This window comes from Emydura macquarii, unplaced genomic scaffold, assembly GCF_026122565.2.
Source record: "Emydura macquarii macquarii isolate MOO-44397 ecotype Brisbane River unplaced genomic scaffold, CSIRO-AGI_Emac_v2 contig_1451, whole genome shotgun sequence".
NCBI classification, from domain to species: Eukaryota; Metazoa; Chordata; order Testudines; family Chelidae; genus Emydura; species Emydura macquarii.
The window spans coordinates 24390833-24410671 of NW_027131588.1; the positions used below are offsets into that span (position 1 = coordinate 24390833).

At 39.9% G+C, this 19839-nt stretch overlaps 1 protein-coding gene across 1 annotated transcript in view; it reads right to left on the reverse strand.

Annotated features, from left to right (window-relative positions):
• DGKQ (diacylglycerol kinase theta) overlaps nt 1-19839 on the reverse strand; it is a 112185-nt gene that overhangs the window by 49069 nt on the left and 43277 nt on the right. Inside the window, exons 4-7 of the mRNA XM_067553384.1 lie at nt 17617-17702; nt 15540-15665; nt 13837-13990; nt 6669-6737 (exon numbers count right to left, since the gene is read on the reverse strand). Coding sequence (XP_067409485.1) covers nt 6669-6737; nt 13837-13990; nt 15540-15665; nt 17617-17702 — 435 coding nt within the window. The remainder of the gene's footprint in view (nt 1-6668; nt 6738-13836; nt 13991-15539; nt 15666-17616; nt 17703-19839) is intronic.

Genomic DNA, 19839 nt, shown 5'->3' on the forward strand with positions numbered 1-19839 from the left:
ACTACAAACAGACTAATGACTCTTTCCTGGTGGACCTTCCTTTGGACTCAAAGAACTGGAAAAAATGCAACAAATGCACAAATTAAACCTCTAGGCTATGAAATTGAAATCTCAATTATTGCTCTGAGCATGTCATTATTTCATGACGTAAGCAAGACCTCTACAAATTTCCCTAAGAAGCACAGATAGTGAACAAACGATTTGGACACAGAGTACTCATCTGCTGGGTGAATTATCTGATGTTAGTGCCTACCTGTTTTTGTTTGAAATGCCCTTATTTGCTACAATTTTCAGGTACTTCTCTGCTTGAGAGAATCCTCAGCAATTCTCACCAGAGAGCGCTCCCGCGCGCGCTGCTTCCTGAGATATGATACAGCAGAATGCAGTCTGTTCTTATGAGAACAGGTTTACAAGAAAGATAAGATTTCAGATGTAAAGATGTGTAAACAATACCTTGAGCTCAAGGACATTTATATTTCCTCCTTCCCTAGCTGGGTCTATGTTTACTGGTTAGAGTGATGTGTGCCTTAAGAGAATGACGTTATCTATCATAAAAAATAGGTCAATGAAAATCCTTTTTTATATATTTATTTGGCATAGTCCATCCTAAAAGGTATGTTGATTGATTCTGCGATTACAATCTGATGAAAGACTGTCTGCTTTACTTCACTTCAGCTGCTGGGAATCAATTCATGCAAGACCGCTTAACTATGAGTATGCAGAATGCCTTGTGATCTAATAATAACTAGACTGTCTCACCAGATTCCAATCAGAACAGTAATACTCTCTCTCAACAGGACTTTTTTTCCATGTTACACTTTTTAAAGTGGGGCATACATATATTTGCGGGGAGGGGCGGGAATGACTGTGTTCTAGAGAAAGATGTGTATGTGATTACAGAACTCTTCCCCTAGACCGACCATAGGATCCACATTCTGAAATGAATCCCACACTTTTTATTCGGATACTAATGCTAAAAAAAAATGCAGCCGTTATTAATATCAGTCATCTAAACAGCACATCTCTTTTGTTAGCATCTTGTTACCACATCTACTCATTTGTACAAATATTTCTATTTCGATCTATGTGGAAACCCACCACAAAAGGGGCATTATATAAGTAATTTATATACAACTTGTCTGACTTTTTTTTTTTTTGAAAAATATATTGAAATATTTGTCATTCATGTTAGATAAGGATGCACTTAGTCCCCCCTCCAATTCTCATTGTTAAAGGAAAAGGTTAGGGAGATCAATTCTTCTTTCTACTATGTAACAACTTTATAAGATCATTTCTGATTAAAAAGAAGAGTTATCAGCTGATGTACAATACAAATAGCTCCTCGCAACAAAAAATTTTTCTCCATCCTCAAGTCTTTTCTTACAACTAAATCATAGTTTTGCCTTCTGAAAGCTGCTTCTATCTTTTCTATCAATGGATTCTTTCAGAGTTGTTAAATTTGAAGAGCAAAACTCATTTGGTTTTGTTGTTTTTTAAGCAAGAGTCTACTGCATGTTCAACTTTAGGTACTGTTTGCCAAACCATGAAGCCTGATTCAGAAAGACTACACACTGAGTTTCTTTGGGAACAGGATATGTAGCATTTGGTAAAACCAAAACAGATTTCCTGATATTTTGAGAGTCTCGTGGATAGGGAGAGATTTTTTTATTCTTTTCAAAAATCTAAGCACAGCTTGAAAAAATATCAGCCAATCAGTGATGAGCAAGCACAGGATCTAATCTAACAGTATCAGCAGAATTTAAGCTTTTGAAAAATAAGAAAACCTTCCATATATGAACGGAGTGCAAACCACCTGCAGTGCTGTCTTTGTTACCCTAAACCCAGACTGCTCCTGTACCCCCATACTTCTACTGCTTTCAGCTATACAGGGCAGCAGCAAAGAGAAATTAGCAAGCCCCTGGTCTGTTTCATTGCTACCATTCAAAACCCAGTTGGCAGCTATGAAACTGACAAGCATCCTGTCAATTTTGTGCTATTGTTCCTTCGAAAAACCATCCTCCTTCCCCAGGTCATCCTGGTTCTCTGATGACATCACTTTTAGTTTCATCACTACTGGGTCTCAACTTCTTACGATGAGACTGGCTGAAACTCCAGCTCTAAGGGGTTTTCGGATCACAAAGCTGAGAGCGCTGCCGTCCTTTCACAGTGGTGGCTGCATGCCAGCCATGGTCCATAACAGCTGCTCGCGGAATCTTTGCACACATCTGCCACAAGCAACACTGCAGATTCCAACCACAATAGCCTCTGATCCACTCCCATCTGTTCATCTCTGGCTTCCAGGGATAAGGATCACAGGCTGTGAATCCAACTAAGCAGTGTCCCAGAGGAATAAGCTGCATCCATGGCTAATTGTCAAGTGCTATAACGAAGATCAAATGTCTTCTTCAAAAGAGACCTGACTTCTCTGTCAAGCAGCTCTTTAAGTGAAATCCCACCTTTGAGAACTATTCTCTGCCTTGCCGCTCTGGAAAGCGCGGCACATCCATGCGCAGATCCTTAGTAAAGATCTTAATTTCTTATCAGCAGATTCAGGACTGGCACAAGCAGAGTGCAGCACCAACTTACCTGGGCATGTCCACTCTCAGATCACAGGTCCCTGCCCCATGACCTGGAGGTTGGGGACCTCTGGACAAACAGGGCAACAGAGAGGGGGAATATTCCTTGGCAGCTGCCTATGTTCATGACATGCAGCTGCCCCAATGTTGTCCTCTTGGTTACTCCCTGGGGAATCTGTGGACATCAGAGATGCTGAGTCCCCCAGCAAGCAGTAAGTCGCTTCCTGAGGACAGCCATAAAGTATCGGTGTCCTAGTGCTAGGAGGATTTCTGGGGTCACAGGCCCTTCTTTCCCCTTCAGTTCTCTGCATCTGCCAGCAAAAGCCCTGCTCTCTCCACCTGCTGGAAATACCAATGAGCTCACAGAGCTAGCAATCCCCCAGCATACAGGGGATGACTTCTCCAAACAGGTTTTGCATGCTATCCCAATCTACTGCCAGGGACAAATCGTAACTAAGCATCTGGGCTGGCAGAGAGGATCAAAGAGACTCTGCAAACAGAGGAAAAACCTGAACAGGACAGCTTGCAATAACACTTCCACTCATCCTTATGGTTAATTTATTAATTCATGAAACCAAATCATAAAACCCCTAAGGCCTAGAAAGGCATGGCAGACTGTACTGTACTGTGCTGCACTGCACAATGCACTACACTACACCACACTAGCAGCTAATATTCCACCTCACTGCAGGTGATCTTGGAGTACATTGACTCAGAACTACAGAAAGGGTTTTTCACTCCTTCCTCTTCCATTGTAGTTATTTTGCCTGTAAACCAACTTAATTTTTCAGTGCTAAACAGAAAATTCACTGCCTGTCTTCCTGAAAGGTAGGGCCATCTGAGGAACCAAAATCAACTGCTGGTTGGTTTGTCTGCGTGCAAGAACAACCCAGCTGACCGGATGAAGGGGATAAAGGATTGCAAAGGGGAGGGAGGTGGGACAGTGAGCAGGAGAAGGCAGGAAGCAGATTGCAGCAGAGAGAAGCATGCAGTGAGAGACAGAGGAAATGAAGAAGAGGAAGAGCTTGAAATGGTGGAGGAAGAAAGTAGAGAACAGCACAGGCAGTGGGGAGGGAGAACAATGCTGCCTGAGGTATCATGAATTATTAAACCTTCTAAAAGAAGTAGTCTGAGGAAAAATATTCAGTGGAAGATTGGGAGAGTGAGTACACCTAAGATACTCAGAGAAGGAAAGTGGCGGAGAGTTGAATGTCTTGATGTTCCTGGATCTCTGCAGATTTATTACTAAGAGCTCGTAATAAATCATTTTTATTTGGAGAATTATGGAGATCTCGCTTCTGGGATTTGTTACATCTACACAATATCATCCAAACAGTATTTCTACCCTGTAAATCTCCAGTTATGAAGAAATATTAGCACTGATGGGAAATTAAAGAGAGATTTCTTTATTTGTTTTTTGCCAGACAATGACTGATTCTTCATGTTCAGCATCATTTTCAAATATGGCCTCCGCTAAGAATAATGTGCTCTGTCTCTAGGAACACAGGAATTGCCATCCAGGGTCTCTCATCTCCAGCAGTGCCCAGCACCACAGTTATACCAGTGCAGTTAAACCAGTATAACCCCCTGTGTGAACACTCTTTCCAGGTTAGCTTAAACCCCTTTCCCAAGAGACATAAGCTAAATAGAAAAAAGGCCCTCACACCAGAATAAAAAGCTTTCAAGCTGGAATAAGAATGCCCACAAAGGGATTACATTATATTGGTTAAACTTCACACCTTAGCTTACACTTGTATAACTTTCCTGTGTAGACAAGCGCTTAGAAATTGCCTTAGGTCTTGAAGTATGAAGTTTCAGATCCCTTCCAAAACTCATTTAAAGAAAATGTACTATAACTCTGGACAGCTTTGCTATCCATTTAAAATATCCTAGTTACTCCTGACAGATTCTTGGCCTCAATGATACCTTGTTACAGTAAGCGCCACTGTGTTAAAAAGCCTCTATCAGTTTTAATTCCCTCCTCCCCCATCAATTTCATTTAATGTCCCCTTGTTCTTATATTATGAGAAAGGATGAACAGAAGATCCTAATGTAACTTTGTTTATAAACCATTCTTTACTTTGTATACTTCTATCATGGTTCTCATTTGTTCCCTCTCTAATGTAAATAACCTGTCTTACAAACCAAAGTTGGCCAGGAATCTATTATTTCACATCCCACAAAATATCTTTTTTATGGAGCTATATCTGTGAGGTATATGAAACTGAGAAAAAACAGCAGCTAAATCTTTTTTGGAAGATAAACAGCAGGTCTGCTACCATAACGGTAAAGGTTACTGACATTTCTAGCATTGTGTTCCCTTACACAGTAAAAGTCTGTGTACTCTTGACTTGAAACACTGATGCAACAAATTTAGAGACCTCTCCTGCAAGTGGATCTCTCTCGATCCCTTAAGATACATACATCAGCGGGCAGGATCAGCTATAGGAGGAGTAAAGCGTTATGACTTGGTGTCAATTATATTAATATTTAAAAGTGTCAACCCAATAACTAATCAATACTTCCCACTGAACCCAATGTCTTCGTTTTAAATAGAAGCAGTAGAATTGCTCTCCTCCTAATACAGTGATCATCAAAAATCAGGGCATGAAAGAGTGCAAGTTATACTGAAGCATCTGTATCAATTTATGTTGTGTTAAAATATAGTAAAGGGAAGCAATTCATTTTAATACAACCATTTTATTTAAACCATACGAGTCAAGATTCTTTGCATTAGTCTTTGAAAATGTACAGTGTGTTCCTTTCTCTCCAGTCCCTTGTTTTACTGATTGACACTATAGAGAAACATGTAAGGAAAAGCAAAGTTTAGAATTTATTTTTGAGTGCAGTGTCTTCATCTTCTTGGTCAGTCTGTATAAAATAAGACATACAGGACTAGAAGTGTCAACCAAGTCTAAGATAACAGGATAGGTCTCACTGCCTTTGACAACCACTGATGGAGAAATACCAGCCTCAGTCAGTAAGATACAGAACTAAAACAAGTGCTGGTATATAAAGGATTATTTCGCTTTGCTATTTGAAAAGCAGCCCACTGGAAAAAGTGCAAGTGTATTTGACAAACCACAGCTGGCCACAATCTGATCCCACAATAAGGAAATATGTGGTGTGTCATAAATTCCTCATGCTCATCAAGAGAGATTGAAGTTTAAAACCCTTTTTTAAAATAAAGGGGACATAATGCACGTGAGCACATTGTCAGAACGATGCACATTATTGATCTGGAAAGAACATTAAGAGGGCACAGAAGGCTGTTTCTTTTTTTAAATCTACTTTTTTGTACTACAGCCATTTAAGCAAACAAATCATGAAAAATATGACGCATTTGCAGGTTTTAGTACCCTGTCCCACTTCATTTTATTTTGTTTTAATAAACTGTGGTCGACTGCACTATTCAAGAAAATGGAAAGAGATTAATAAGAGCTAATATCAAACCCAGCACAGTGAATGGGTACAAAAATTGCACTGCACATTTGCTGATGGACTTCAATCCTGACATACCAACACCACTATATTTAGTCTTATTAGGCCTCATCTGAGCAGAGGGTAGAACTCATTTTACTTATGACCCTGGTAAGATTTGAACCCAAGCATCCACAGAAGAAAGGCTAGTGCTTTAAAGAAATGTGCTGCCTCACCTCCAAATCTATCACTTAACATTACTGGATCATTAAATATAAACACATGATTTCTCAATTGTTACTGCAATTTACAGAGAATACTACTTATAGAAAGCGATTAATTCCAGAGATACTGACCTGTGGAAAACATCTCTAGAGAAGGCTGACCGCAATAGTTTATTTAATACGTTAATTAATACCATCATCCCTTTTCATTAAAATGCTCCACTGGATTTCACGGAAAGGCCAATCCATTATCATTTCATAAACATACAGATGTATTGACCCAACACTGAATACACAAGATGATCTGTACTTACCATTAGAATGCAATTGTCTGGCCAAAGTGAAGCTTTGTTTAGGAGTACTATTCTTCATACGGAAAATCAGGTTAAGTTAATATAATAAAGGCTGCACTGAACCAATATTCCCAACTTACTAAAATTCTACTTACTTGAATCTGTTGAAATTTGGGCATCTTTCACTGACCCTAGTGTTAAGCCATCAACATCCTCATCTTCATCTGTAGAAAGAAAAGTTTCAAGGAGGTGGTTACCTTTCAATTCGAGTTGCACAAACCAATAATTTAGTCTCATTTAAAAATGGTTTAATGGAAGCAACAAAGACAAGAAAAGTGACAGGGTCAACATACATGACAGCAGTCACATTTCCTCTTCCAGTACTTAGCTTTTTAAAAATTAAAATCACCACCACAACATACCAATGGATGTATCAATGAAACACACACAAACAATAAGGATTAACATGTAACAAGTGTGTGGGTCATAGCCTCAAATTGTCTCTCACTGATTGTCTCAATATTACTACTTGCAAATTTCATCCCTTTCTCAACCTGTCATGTTTGCCTAGGAATTAAAAATATACTTTCTGATAATAAGTTTTAAACTACCAAATTGTAACAGGAATCAGAGTATTAAATTACTTCCGATCAGATCTACACATTTAATAAAATTAATTCTATAGCTGAATAGTTGCAGATAACACAAGATTTTCTTGTCCGGCTCTAGAAGAGGAAACGGAGGTTGATTTGTTATGTAAAATTGGGAGTCGATGTATTAGATGGTATTTATAGTTTATATATTCAAATGTTCAATACTTATAAAATAATACAGAGGAAATTACTAACCTGTGATTTTGCTTCTGTGAAGGTATCATCCTGACTGGAATCCCACTCCTAGGTCTCAGTTTTCTATTGCAAGACTGATGGAACGCCTCAAACTCTTGACCGACTTTGTTCTCCAAGGGCAGCAGTAGCAAGATGGAACATGAGCCAGCCCACCGTACTGATGGTCATGTAGCATCCACACAGCTTAACTGCTGCCCTTGGAAACCCCCAGTCAATTGCTGGTTGTGTGATCAGCAAAGCTCCCAAAAGATATAAACCAGCCAATAAAAAAGTATTAAAATCTGATGCAAGAGGAGATGAAAAAAATCAAGGCACAAAAAACAAACAAACAAAAAAACCAACAAACACGGCTTCAACAAAGATAAACCTCCAGATTTAGAGGAAAGATGGGTGAATGAGGGAGAATCCTGATGTAATTAAATCTTCAAAGAAGCAGAATTACAGGTCAGTAATTTCCCCTTCTTTAAAAATACCATTCACCAGGTTTCTCACTCCTGGAGAGTGAGCAACTTGACGGATATCTCAATGAAGAGTGACAGCAAAGTTGCAACAGATAGAAAAACAAGTTCCATCCATCTAACCTCTCCCTGGTTCCTCTTTCCATTCTTTTCCTATTTATGTTTATGTAGGTCTTTTACTATTTCATTACTGTAATCCCGCCCCGCCCCCCAATGCGTTATGTCTTTATAGGATTGGCTGGTCTTACAGCTTTAACAAATTGTAAAACTACATAATTCTCTTTGAGATCCGATGAAGCGCATGGTATTCAGGAACATATAAAAGATTTAAGTCATTCGCCTTTTTGTCCTTTTCATTTTTTTTTGTTTCTATTAAAAAAACAATCAATACAAAATTAATCATCAAAGCAAAGGCAATGCCAGCAATGTCACCAGCAATGGTGTTTTGGAGATTTTGGTTTTTAAATAAAGGAGGGATCAGACATCGGTAACAATAGCAGCCTGCACGATTGATTAGAACCAAAACTCAGACAATTCCATAGCATCAATAAAGGGCAACACCAAAGAAACAAAACACAGACCGTAGACTTCCCTCCCCTGGAAAGGAATTCTGGAACATGGAGACTCAGAACAGGATTCCCTCTTGACTCCAAGCAGAAATGCTTTGTGAAGACACAGAGTGAGCAATGAGCCTGCCTTATGTATGTCTGATGGAAATAGGCTTTGCTGCGATCAAGTCTTGGTAGGACAGCCAAATCACAGCCATGCAAAAAGCAAACAGACAGCCACCTAGAAATGGCTGCTTACCCGGTTGATCCAAAGTAAAAAAGCTTGATGGTCCTTCTAAGGCGTTAGTCAGCTGCAGTTAAAGGTCCAAGGACCTCTGAACCTCAAGCATTTAGAGAAGATGGGCATTCAGGTATGGGAAACAGATTGTCAGGAGAACAGGGTCACTAATGTGGAACTCTCCCACCGCTAGAGAGGATGCTCAAACGAGTCCGTAGCACCAGCTTATCCTTAGAAATCTTGGAGGAACGAATGCTTTTAGGGCCTGAAGCTCTCGCACTCAGATACAGTCACTGCCACCACAGAAGTGGCCTTCCACATAAGAAATTTCATTACTGTAATCCCGTCCCTCCCCCTAATGCGGTATGTCTTTATAAGATAGGCAGCAGCGACCATGAGATGGTCGAGTTCAGGATCCTGACAAAAGGAAGAAAGGAGAACAGCAGGATACGGACCCTGGACTTCAGAAAAGCAGACTGACTCCCTCAGGGAGCTGATGGGCAGGACCCCCTGGGAGGCTAATATGAGGGGGAAAGGAATCCAAGAGAGCTGGCTGTATTTTCAAGAAACCTTGTTGAGGGCACAGGAACAAACCATCCCGATGTGCAGAAAGAATAGCAAATATGGTAGGTGCCCAGCTTGGCTTAACAAAGAAGTCTTTGGTGAACTTAAACACAAAAAAGAAGCTTACAAGTAGTGGAAGCTTGGTCAGATGACTAGGGAGGATTATAAAAATACTGCTCGAACATGCAGGAATGAAATCAGGATGGCCAAAGCACAATTAAGAGTTGCAGCTAGCAAGGGACGTGAAGGGGAACAAGAAGGGTTTCTACAGGCATGTTACCAACAAGAGGAAGATTAGGGAAAGTGTGGGCCCCTTACAGAATGGGGGAAGAAACCTAGTTACAGAGGATTTGGAGAAAGCTGAGGTACTCAATGCCTTTTTTGCCTCTGTCTTCACAGACAAGGTCAGCTCCCAGATTACTGCACTGGACGGCACAGAATGGGAAGGAGGTGAACATCCTGCAGTGCTGAAGGAACAGGTCCAAGACTGACAGATTCTTGTTTAGGCAGGAGGTGACAACTCACCTCCGGTATCCCACACCGGAGGAAGGTGTGATCTGATCCGCCGCACCCCCATGCAAACGATCCTCAGGATGTGACACAGATCAGCTCAAGCACACTGTGATCATGTGGCTTTCCTTGCTAGGTATACGATGCTGAAGAATACCTTGTGAGAAAGTGCTCTCCCAACTCCTGAAGGCTTCCCAATAGGCAGATTGTCCATTTGACTCCAGACCTCCTTTTGGACTCCTAGGTCTCTGAAGGTCTTCAGCAGATACATGACTGATCATATCAGAATAACTGATGAATGGCTACTGCTGGAGAGATTGAGTGAGCCCCCCCAGATCAGGCTGGAGATAGCCACAGCCACTACAAGTTAGAGAGCTGGTGTTTGGAATTCCTCATTGCAAACTGTCCCTGGACAGCCACTAATTCTGAATTGCCCAGAGATTTTCTGTAATTCAGGCACACTTCCTCTGGTGTCTCAGCTCCAGAGAGGTTTAACTCAGTGTGGAGACGCACTATGGGTGTGGGCTAGAACAGCCAGCACTGGCAACATGGCATGAGTTGCTGCCTCCGGATACTGACTGTTCCTCCCCATCAGCTTGCTGACGGACGGAACCCGCCCCTTGGCAGGAGGCAGGCCTCGCACACGTTCCAGTTGTCCGACTGGGACGAGTTTGGGGGTTTGGGTGAATTACGACACTCCAGGGGTGACACCAGCTGATCCAACACACAACTGAATGATGCCCTCCATCAGCCAATCAGACAAATGGAGGAACGCCTGCCTCCCGGCCAATTTGGCAGACAGGCCACCACTACTGCCAAGCATTCAATGGAAACACTCAATGGAAAATGCTTCCCTGAAGACTAAACATGGAACTAACAGTGTGGTTCTCCTGTAACAAAACAGACACCACCAGTGCTTGAGACGTGCCCATTATATGGACACAAGCATCAGCAAGGTCCACAACACAGAGCTAATCCCCCTTCTCTAGAAAAGGCAGCTCGTGGAGTGACTATCTTGAATTTTTCTTTAACCAAATAAGCAGCTCCCAGCCTCCCCAGTCAGGAAGGCCCTGACAAGACATCCTGTCTGTACGCACTCTGGATCCTGTCACAAATCCTTTAGTCTTTGGTGCTCATTGAATGGGAGCTTGGGACCATTACTGCTGTTGAGACAGAGAGCCCTGATCAGTGGGACACTGAGTTGATGCAAAAGCCAGTTTCCAAAGCAGATTCCTGAGCCTTCCTGGAAGAAGGGATCTGAAAGGTGAGTTACAGATCTAAAAGCACAGAACAGCAATTGTCTCCTTGCCATCCAGCAATGACACTCCCACCTGCTCACCGACCTGTCGGGTCGGACCTGGGAGTCCTGCTCATGGCTCTGGGACGAGCTCTGACCAGGGTGGAGCCAAACCAGGAAGGCAGGCAACAGAATGCTGCAATTTGGGGGTGGGGAGCACCAAGACAATGCACTGAGTCCCAAACTCTGACAGGAAAGTACCATCGAGGCATCCAAGTGTTCAGAGAAAAACAGGGGCCGATGCGCAGGTCAACGTGCTCATGGCAAAAGACCTCACATCGCCATCGTTCCGGAGAAGCGGGCCGGACTGAGCGGCAGGCTCTCTGCTGGAACAGTTACACCCGCCTGGGGAGAAGAGCGGAAGCAGCAAGAGCAGAAGCATAGCTCCTCTGCTGACCAGCCAAGAAGAAAGCGTCTAGTGAGTTCCAAGGCAGCTGTTGTGGTTAGCCAGGGGTGTGCAACTTGATGGGGTAAGGGCAACTGGCTTGCTCTCAACTGCACAACTGCTGCCTCGGTGATGAAAAGTCATTCAAAGCCCGGGGAGCTTTACCCATCTCCTGCTAGGCAGCTGAGACCTGGGAGTGAGAATCCTGGCAGGCGGGTGGTATCTCTACAAAGGAGACTTTTCAGAGCATGACTATACATTATTCTGCAAAACATGGATCTGAATTTCAAACACCCCAAAATTTGTATTTTGGTTTCCCTATTAGAGAGTTGTGGGAATCATCTAGAGAGTTCATATCCAAGCTCAGTTGCTACTAACACCTGGCCCCCGCCAAAGTATAGGGGTTTTCAGGCCTGGTGTTTTGCTGTGGACTTTATTGTTGGTTGTTGTATGTCCTGCTTTCTGCTCTTTGAATATGCAGAGTTAATTACATCAAAATGTACCCTGTTACAATGTACTGAGGCAACCTGACTTTGGGTAATCAACTTCATATAGTAAACATATATCATCACTGGTATTAAAATGGAGAAGATCTTTTTCTGTCACTTAACATAATGCTGCTGCTAGTCACTAACTTTAATTGTTTACATACTAGTCTTTCTCCCAAAGAGATCTGGGTTCAAATTTCACCTAAAGATGACCTGCAAATAAAGAACAAACATTAAGCTCATGTTTGCTTTTTGGTTTTTTTTAAAAAGATGTATGAAGGCAGTCTGAAAGGATGACATCAAGAGGAAAATTAGGGATGATTGAGCAAATTAGAGGATTTTTAATCAGAGGGTTCTAAAGTCTGGTTTTTGCTAATTCCAATTTAATGACTAAAATTTTTGAGAATGGAAGACTCTGTTAATGATTCAACACCTAACAACATACATCCTCTAAGACCCTGAACAAGTGCTCTAGCAAAACCAGGGAGGTCCACAGTAAACATTCCTGACATTTCTAAAAATAAAATACAAGCAGGAAAAAAAACGTTAAAGCCACCCAAATTTCCAGCAATTTATGCACATCATAAAAAGCAACAGAGATTACAAAACCAGTAATTAAAAAACATATATTTGCAGGTCACTTTAAGTCATAAGTGAATCTAGGTTGGGCGGTCCTTGCTATTTGTGCTTCACTGTGTGGTTTTTGTAATATAGATAAATGTCCACTAAAAACTTAGGTTATCTCTGCTCAAGAGAGGCCACAATAGCTGGGATAGCATTGATCAGGATTGAGGTCCATTACCAAAGATGTTGGGGTAACCTTACAGCTTGTGCACATATTACAGATGACTCTTGCTAGTTGAATCTATTTAATAATCTATTTTCATGAGTACCAAGATGCACTCAAATGTTCAACACCACAATAAAAATCTCACGTCCAACTTCTCAGGAAGCTCTGAAGGAAACAAGTTTCTAACATTTCAGCTCCCAAGACTAGCAAAGCTTGGTGTATTTAGCTTCCCTTTCATTCTTTAAGTACAAAAATAATTTTTATGGGAAAAAAAAAGGTAAATTTATATTTGGGATGTTTGAAATTGAAAGTATAAAAAGAAACAAGGCAATGGCATGAGAAAAGCTTTGCTCCTGAAAACTAAACGAAATAATAATATGCACTCTAGGTGGCAGCAAAATGTTATCTTACAAATTAAATCCCTTCCGTATGGAAAGGGCGAATGCTTAATTACAAACCTCGAAAGCAAAATATTTATTAACATGTGCTGCTAAATAATAGTAGTATTTATATCCATGACTGATTATGTTATCATCATCATAATCATCATCCTAGTCTGTCAAACAAGATTCCAGTCTATAGTTTCTACAATACATACTGCATCTGTTACTTATATGGTAAGTTACTAATGTATGCAAGGTGGGGGGAAAGAAATGTTCAATTGAAAAAGGTGCTTAAAATTCTCCTCCTCCCCTCCCATGTACCCGGAGATTTATTTTTCCTATAAATGCAGAAGTAATATACTGCTGCTTCAGCTCTGGAATAATCAAGGCTACAGGCTAAGACATGATTTTGCTCACAAAAAAACTGGTCATCTCCTTCATAAAAAGGTCCTGTGTTGGTAAACATACAACCGAGTTACCTGCAGCAAGTTGGGGCTAAACTCTCTTTAGAATGTGTTATAACAAGAATAGGCACTTACATATTTATTGTAAAACTCAGAAGAATTGCTGCCAAATAGTCAAGCAGAAACAAGAATTCAGATTGGGTATTCTTTACGACAGGCTCTGTATTTAGAATCCCTATCACGTATCAAAAGTAATAGCCTTAGCTAGTAACAAATTAATATTACATCCTCAAAAAACCCCAATGTACTACATGATCAGCCACTTTAAAAGATTCACTTAAATATTGATGTAAATCTTAGTAACTCCACATATTCAGCACTTTATTGGATATCATTTTCAAAGTCTTTACCTGGTTCTGTTTGCAGGCTCTCTGATATTCGAAAACAGTGCATTTTGCTGAAATTGCGAGAAACTAAACGCACACAATTTGGCGGAAGAATCATGTTCCTTAATCTTCCAAAAGTACATTCCGGTGGTACAATAATGTAGCAAGAAGCATGAGCCTATAAATAAAAACATAATTAAACATTCGTCAAACCTCAGACATTAAACTTGTAAAAAAGTGAACTCACTATAACAAAATAGGCTTTACAAACCATGCTGGAACAAATTAATAATGATTGTAAGTTGGTCCATCTCCAGTGCAGTGAATGGAATTGTATATGCATGCACGAGGTTTGATTTAACTCACTATATTTTTATTGACATGACACTGAGAATTCTTAATATGTGAAAACACTTTAAAAATATTAAAAACATTCTACTGAAATCTAAAAGTTTTACATACATCAACACAAAGGAACAACAGGAAGATGTTGTGCATCTGATCCATTGGCTTTTACATTCTAGTGGTATTTACAAGAGGGAAGATGATCAAAATATGGACACGTTATAATTAATAGGTTTTCCAGTATGGAGTCAATGGCTGCAATTTCCTCTTAGGGTTTTACTTCTATTGATAAACACAGGAATTGTCGTTTCTGGAGCTTATGTCATCAGCCCAGACCCTGGAGTAAATTTCTGCCTTATATTTATTTATTCTAGGCCATCTATTATTCTCGGAATCAGATTATGGTAAATACATATGATAAGGTCATAAACAGATCCAATAAAAGAAGTTTGCAAAAAAGCCACTGTTTTCTGTCCTTAAAAACTGAAATATCACAGATAAAAATGATTCTTTATTAAAAGTATTTTTGCATATCTAAATAATTCAAATAAAACATGCCTGAAAAACTGAATAAATTGTTTAGCCTTAAGATATAGATAAGTTTCCTCCTGTAACTTTTAAAACTTAGTGTGGTAATTGAAATATAGTTTTGTTTTTAATTATTAAATATATTGTTCACATCACCTGTTTGCGTGTTATTTCTATGCACTGTTTCTGGTTTTCACTCCCTAGGTGACTAATGATGGATGAAGTGATCTCTATCTAAACACTAGGCTGCGTATCAGTTTTAAGTCGGTAAAGTGTTTTGGCTCTCTTCTGGATGAAAGAGAGCATATAAGATCGGATACTTATGTTGTTTGGGAATCAAACATTGGAAGTACAAAGGGATAACCATAAAATCAAATACACATTAGGAAACGTTGGTAACAATCTCCAGGGTTCAACAACATTCGACGCTGAAAGTGAATTGAACATGCTCATGTTCGAATGAAAGACTTTATGTAATCAGCATAAATCTTTGTTTCTTTTTACAATTCACATTAATAATAAAAAGATTAACTTGTAATATACCCAGTGTGAGAGAATCACAAGACAAGAAATGGAATAGCATCAATTATGAATGAAGAAGCATCAGTTATCTATGCAGTGTAACCCCAAATAATCCTGTACAGACATAGCATTCCGAATTTATGAATTTTATCCACTTGTTTTAAAATTTCTCCACTTTGGAGAGTAAAGGAAACAAACCCCAAACTTACTTTCTCTTTCATTTATTGAGCGTCGTCTAACAAATGACTGACTTATTCGTGGCCAGTTTTAAATACATAAAATTAACAAGGCTTTTATTATTTCCACAAACCTGTCTAATGACGTTTACATACCAGAATGCCACACCACTCACACCGCATGCCAGACAGCACCTCAGAAGAGCCACAGGTTTTCTTGCAGATCTCACAGCGAGCACTTGAAGAAAGATTTCCCTCCCTCCAGTGATGATGGTATGTATCCTGGACAAATGGATCAATAGACTGTATTATACCCAAGGGCAAATACAATCATGTCTATAAATTATTTAATTTAAAATTAACCCTAATGGCTTTAGGAAAAACATCACAGAATGTTGTGCATATTTAATGTAATTAATGCATGAAATATTTTAAGTATTTTCTTATTGAAATATGGAATAAACAGGTTTGCAGCATGCCATTAAAATCCCACAGTAAATCAAGGATAAAGAAGTCTCACTGTCCCGTTTTCCTGAGCATTGTAATGGTAAGTTCTGTAATAAATGCATCAATTTAGAGAATAATAGTTGGCACTTGCATAGTACTTTCCATATTCACAGCCCAATACAAATATTAGTTCTTAAAAAATTCAAGGAGATTAGAATTAGCATTTTACAAATTAAAACATTAGAGGAGCAAAGGTTAAACATCTTGCCTGAGGTGGAAGCACAGCTAGTCTGAGGAATGGATACAACCCTCAGAAATATGTGGCTTCTGTAATAACTCTTCCTTTCTTCCCCTTCAATGGCAGGGTGTTATCAGGCCACTTCACCTCGAATGGTCCCTTGAAATGTGTGTGTTAACTACGGATGGTAAACAACCTGTTCCACTGACACTCTGGGTACATTTCCCAGTCCTGAAGACGAGCTTTATGTGGCTCAAAAGCTTGTCTCACTCACTAAACAGAAGTTGGTCCAATAAAAGATAATATCTCGCCCCACTTGTCTCTCTAATATCCTGAGACTAACACAGCTACAACAAAACTACAAACAGAAATGTGAATTTCTCTGTAAAGTTCTATAAATATTCCACAATGTATTATTCTCATGCTAAAGCTATACACTGCAAATTAGTTTGCATTTGATCCTTAGCCCCTATAGCTACTACAATAATGGACCTTTAAAAAGCCTAGATTTTCTTCAGGGAGAGAGAGAAAAGGCCAACTTAAAAAAAAAAAAAAACCCCACAGTGTGAAAAGCTACAGTACTAATCCACATTTAAACCTGATTTTCAGAAGTGCTCAACATCCAGCAGTAACTATTGACTTCCACAGAAGTTGCTGGCTGCTCAGTATTTTTGAAAATCAGGCCTCAATATCCATCAAATTACCCGAATTTTCAGCACCCATCTCTTAAAGTTTTGGCCATGAATTTTAAGAAAGCTAAATTAACTGAAGTACAACGGGGAGAAGTACAATCATTTTCCCATTCACAAGGACACCACAATTTAGAAACGATCCATCAGTATGAAGGGCACACTGCATTTTGATGATAATTATATATGTCTCACCAGTGAGTTTGAACTGTTTAGCATTATAGAAGAGTTCCAGAGGGGTAGCAATCTTAGTCTGTATACAGCAAAAACAACAAGAGTTCTGTGGCACTTTAAAGACTAACAAATTTAATTTTAGCAGGCTGAGCCTCACGAAAGCATATGCCTGCTAAAATTAAATTTGTTAGTCTTTAGCATTACAGTTTCTCTAAAAAAAGGTTCACATCATGAACAGCAAAAAATACGAGGCAGAAGCAGCATCAGAGAGAAGAGGAATGTCCATTTCCCCACCATCAGAGGACGGTTTTGTTTGTTTTTAAAATAAGAATAGAGGTTTTTTGAATGCCCCTTGGTATGCTCAACCTGAGCTCCAGCAAGCATGTCTAGAATTCAGCAGCAACAATCTGCTTTCCACTGAACAAATGTTAGTAACACACTGGAAAACAAAGACTAGCATCAGCTGACAACAAAATGCAGCAACACACAGGACGTATTTTTCTGTTCTTTATATATAAGGAGCATAGATACCAAAACAATGTCACTCAAGCACTAAGCCACACAACAGAAACCGGAGGGGGATGTTATTTCTGGGTTGGGGAGGGGGAGAATTCTGGTTTGTTTTAAATTTAAAGTAGCTGAGTATATTTCATATTCTGTTCTAGCCACACAAGGGAACACTCACATGATCCTGATGCCCATCTTGATGGCACTGACGACAATCACTGCAAGCAAACGGGAGACAATCTGCATGCACGTGTAGTTCACACACTGAAACCAAAAAACAAACAGAAAATGTCTTTAACACCCACGTTTCCTTTATTTGTTTCCTGTCTCCCCCCACATAGCATTTCTCAGCAAAGACAGGCAATGAAAGATGTTGATCTGTATTATGGTGTGTTATTCAGTTTACTTTGCATTTAATTGATGCAACTGAAAAAGCTAGTAAGTGCGAAGGCAAAGCTAATTTTGCTCTTAAGTGATTTAATTATTTCTTCCAATAAAGTAAGTTAAGTACAACAATTGGCTAGCTTATTAGGATGTCTACAGTCAGATTCAAATAAACCAGACCTCTTCTCTAATAGAATCCTCTCTCTCACCTTACACTGGACATTTTGCTTCAACAAAATGAGAAAGTGGAGTACAGAAGACCCCTCTTAATAGGAAGGACAACTTTCTCTATTTTCTGTAGCTGAAAAATAATGAAGTGCTAAACTCAGAAGAGTGGCCTACCTGTGACGACAGCTCACTAACAAGTCATTATGCCCAAATACTCAGACATTCCAAGTCCTCCACTCTGCCTGACTCAGCGAGTCTCGGTAGAGGTACCAGAGAATGAACAGACATGGAGTCTGACAAAGTCTGCCTCCAAAGCAGGGGGTGTGTAGTAGAGGATTGGGACACTGAACCGTTAATAGTGTTGTACTGCACTCTTGTAACCTGCTGCCTGACTAAGGGACAGGCTTCTTCCTTGCCATGTCCTTAGCTGGACTAGGAGCAGACCAAAAAACAGTCACTGGAAGCAAATACCTCTGTGCATGCATGCGCAGGGTGCGTATGTACATACACACACAAATTGATGGAGTGTGGAGGAGTTTGCACTGCCACTGCCTACAGCATGTTGTGCCTGTTCTTTGGTAACCAGAGACTGATCATCAAGCCTAAACGACTTGGAAAAGTTCATCAGGAGGGTCAAAGGATTCTTGTAGCACCAAAAGGAAATATTTTTCCACGTACCTCTCTCTTGCTTGTTAAGTCACTCAGGAAAGCTAGATCACCTTTCCACTGAACATACACAGATCACAGCAGACTATCCAGATTCATGAGTGGACTAACAACCAGAAAGCAGAATTTTACCCAGGGACTAACACCTAAAATCAACCATTTTGCTGTCAGATGCAACTCTGGTTACTTATTTCAACCTGAATGTATTCTACAAGAAAATGGCACATCCACCCCATGCAGGAGACTTGGTCCAAACCCCCTTGCATGCTATATCCTAATCTCAATGACAAGAGACAGAAAAGAGCAGGGGGGAGGGGAGCAGGGGGGAAGAGAAAAGGGGGGTTAGGCCAGACATTTTAGAAGTCAGATATGTTAAGCTGCTAGATTTCCATTGGAAGAAGTCTTACGGTGGCCTATGAAGATTTAGAACACTTTTCCTTTCGGACAAAAAATAATATTTTGATTTCCTAAAGGCTGACCTGAAGTTTCAGCTATAAAGAAGAACCCACCGCACATTAGCAAAAAATGGAATGCCAAGATAATAGTATCACCAAAGTACAACACAACATGCACGAACTGGAATGACAAAGCTCTGTAAGGACCTCCTTAACAGCACACATGTTAATGTAACAAAAGTGATAAAAATGCTAGAAGACACACTCCTGAATGAAAATTACAGAGCGATAAATGGCCCTGAACCTAGTTGGAAGAAAGAAAAGAAAATTAGCTACAATGGAAGTTGTAAATAGAACTGTTCTCTAAAAGTGGGCATTCTGGGTAGACAGCAACATTTGTCTTTTTAAATAAATCAAGAACCTGAATCTCAGGATTCAACCAAGCCTGCAAACCACTTCTTTCCATAGGAAATCCATTGTTCCAACTCAAGGAATCCATTGTTCCAACAACCTCACACAGCTCTGAGGAGTATTCTAGATCTGACACTGGAGTCAGTCATTGTGACAGACATTAACAATGATAGCCGTGTTTTCCGTAAGAATCATCAAGTTACCATTCTGTATGCTTAATTTAAAATGTGTTCTATAAGCTACAAGAAATAAAATCAATAAAAGCATGCTATCAAACTGTAGTCCTACACAACTCTCTGGATGTATTTCACCACTGCACATAAGCAAAGACTGCTTTATGTTTAAATCTACATGAGAAGCAGCATTTTTTTCTTTTC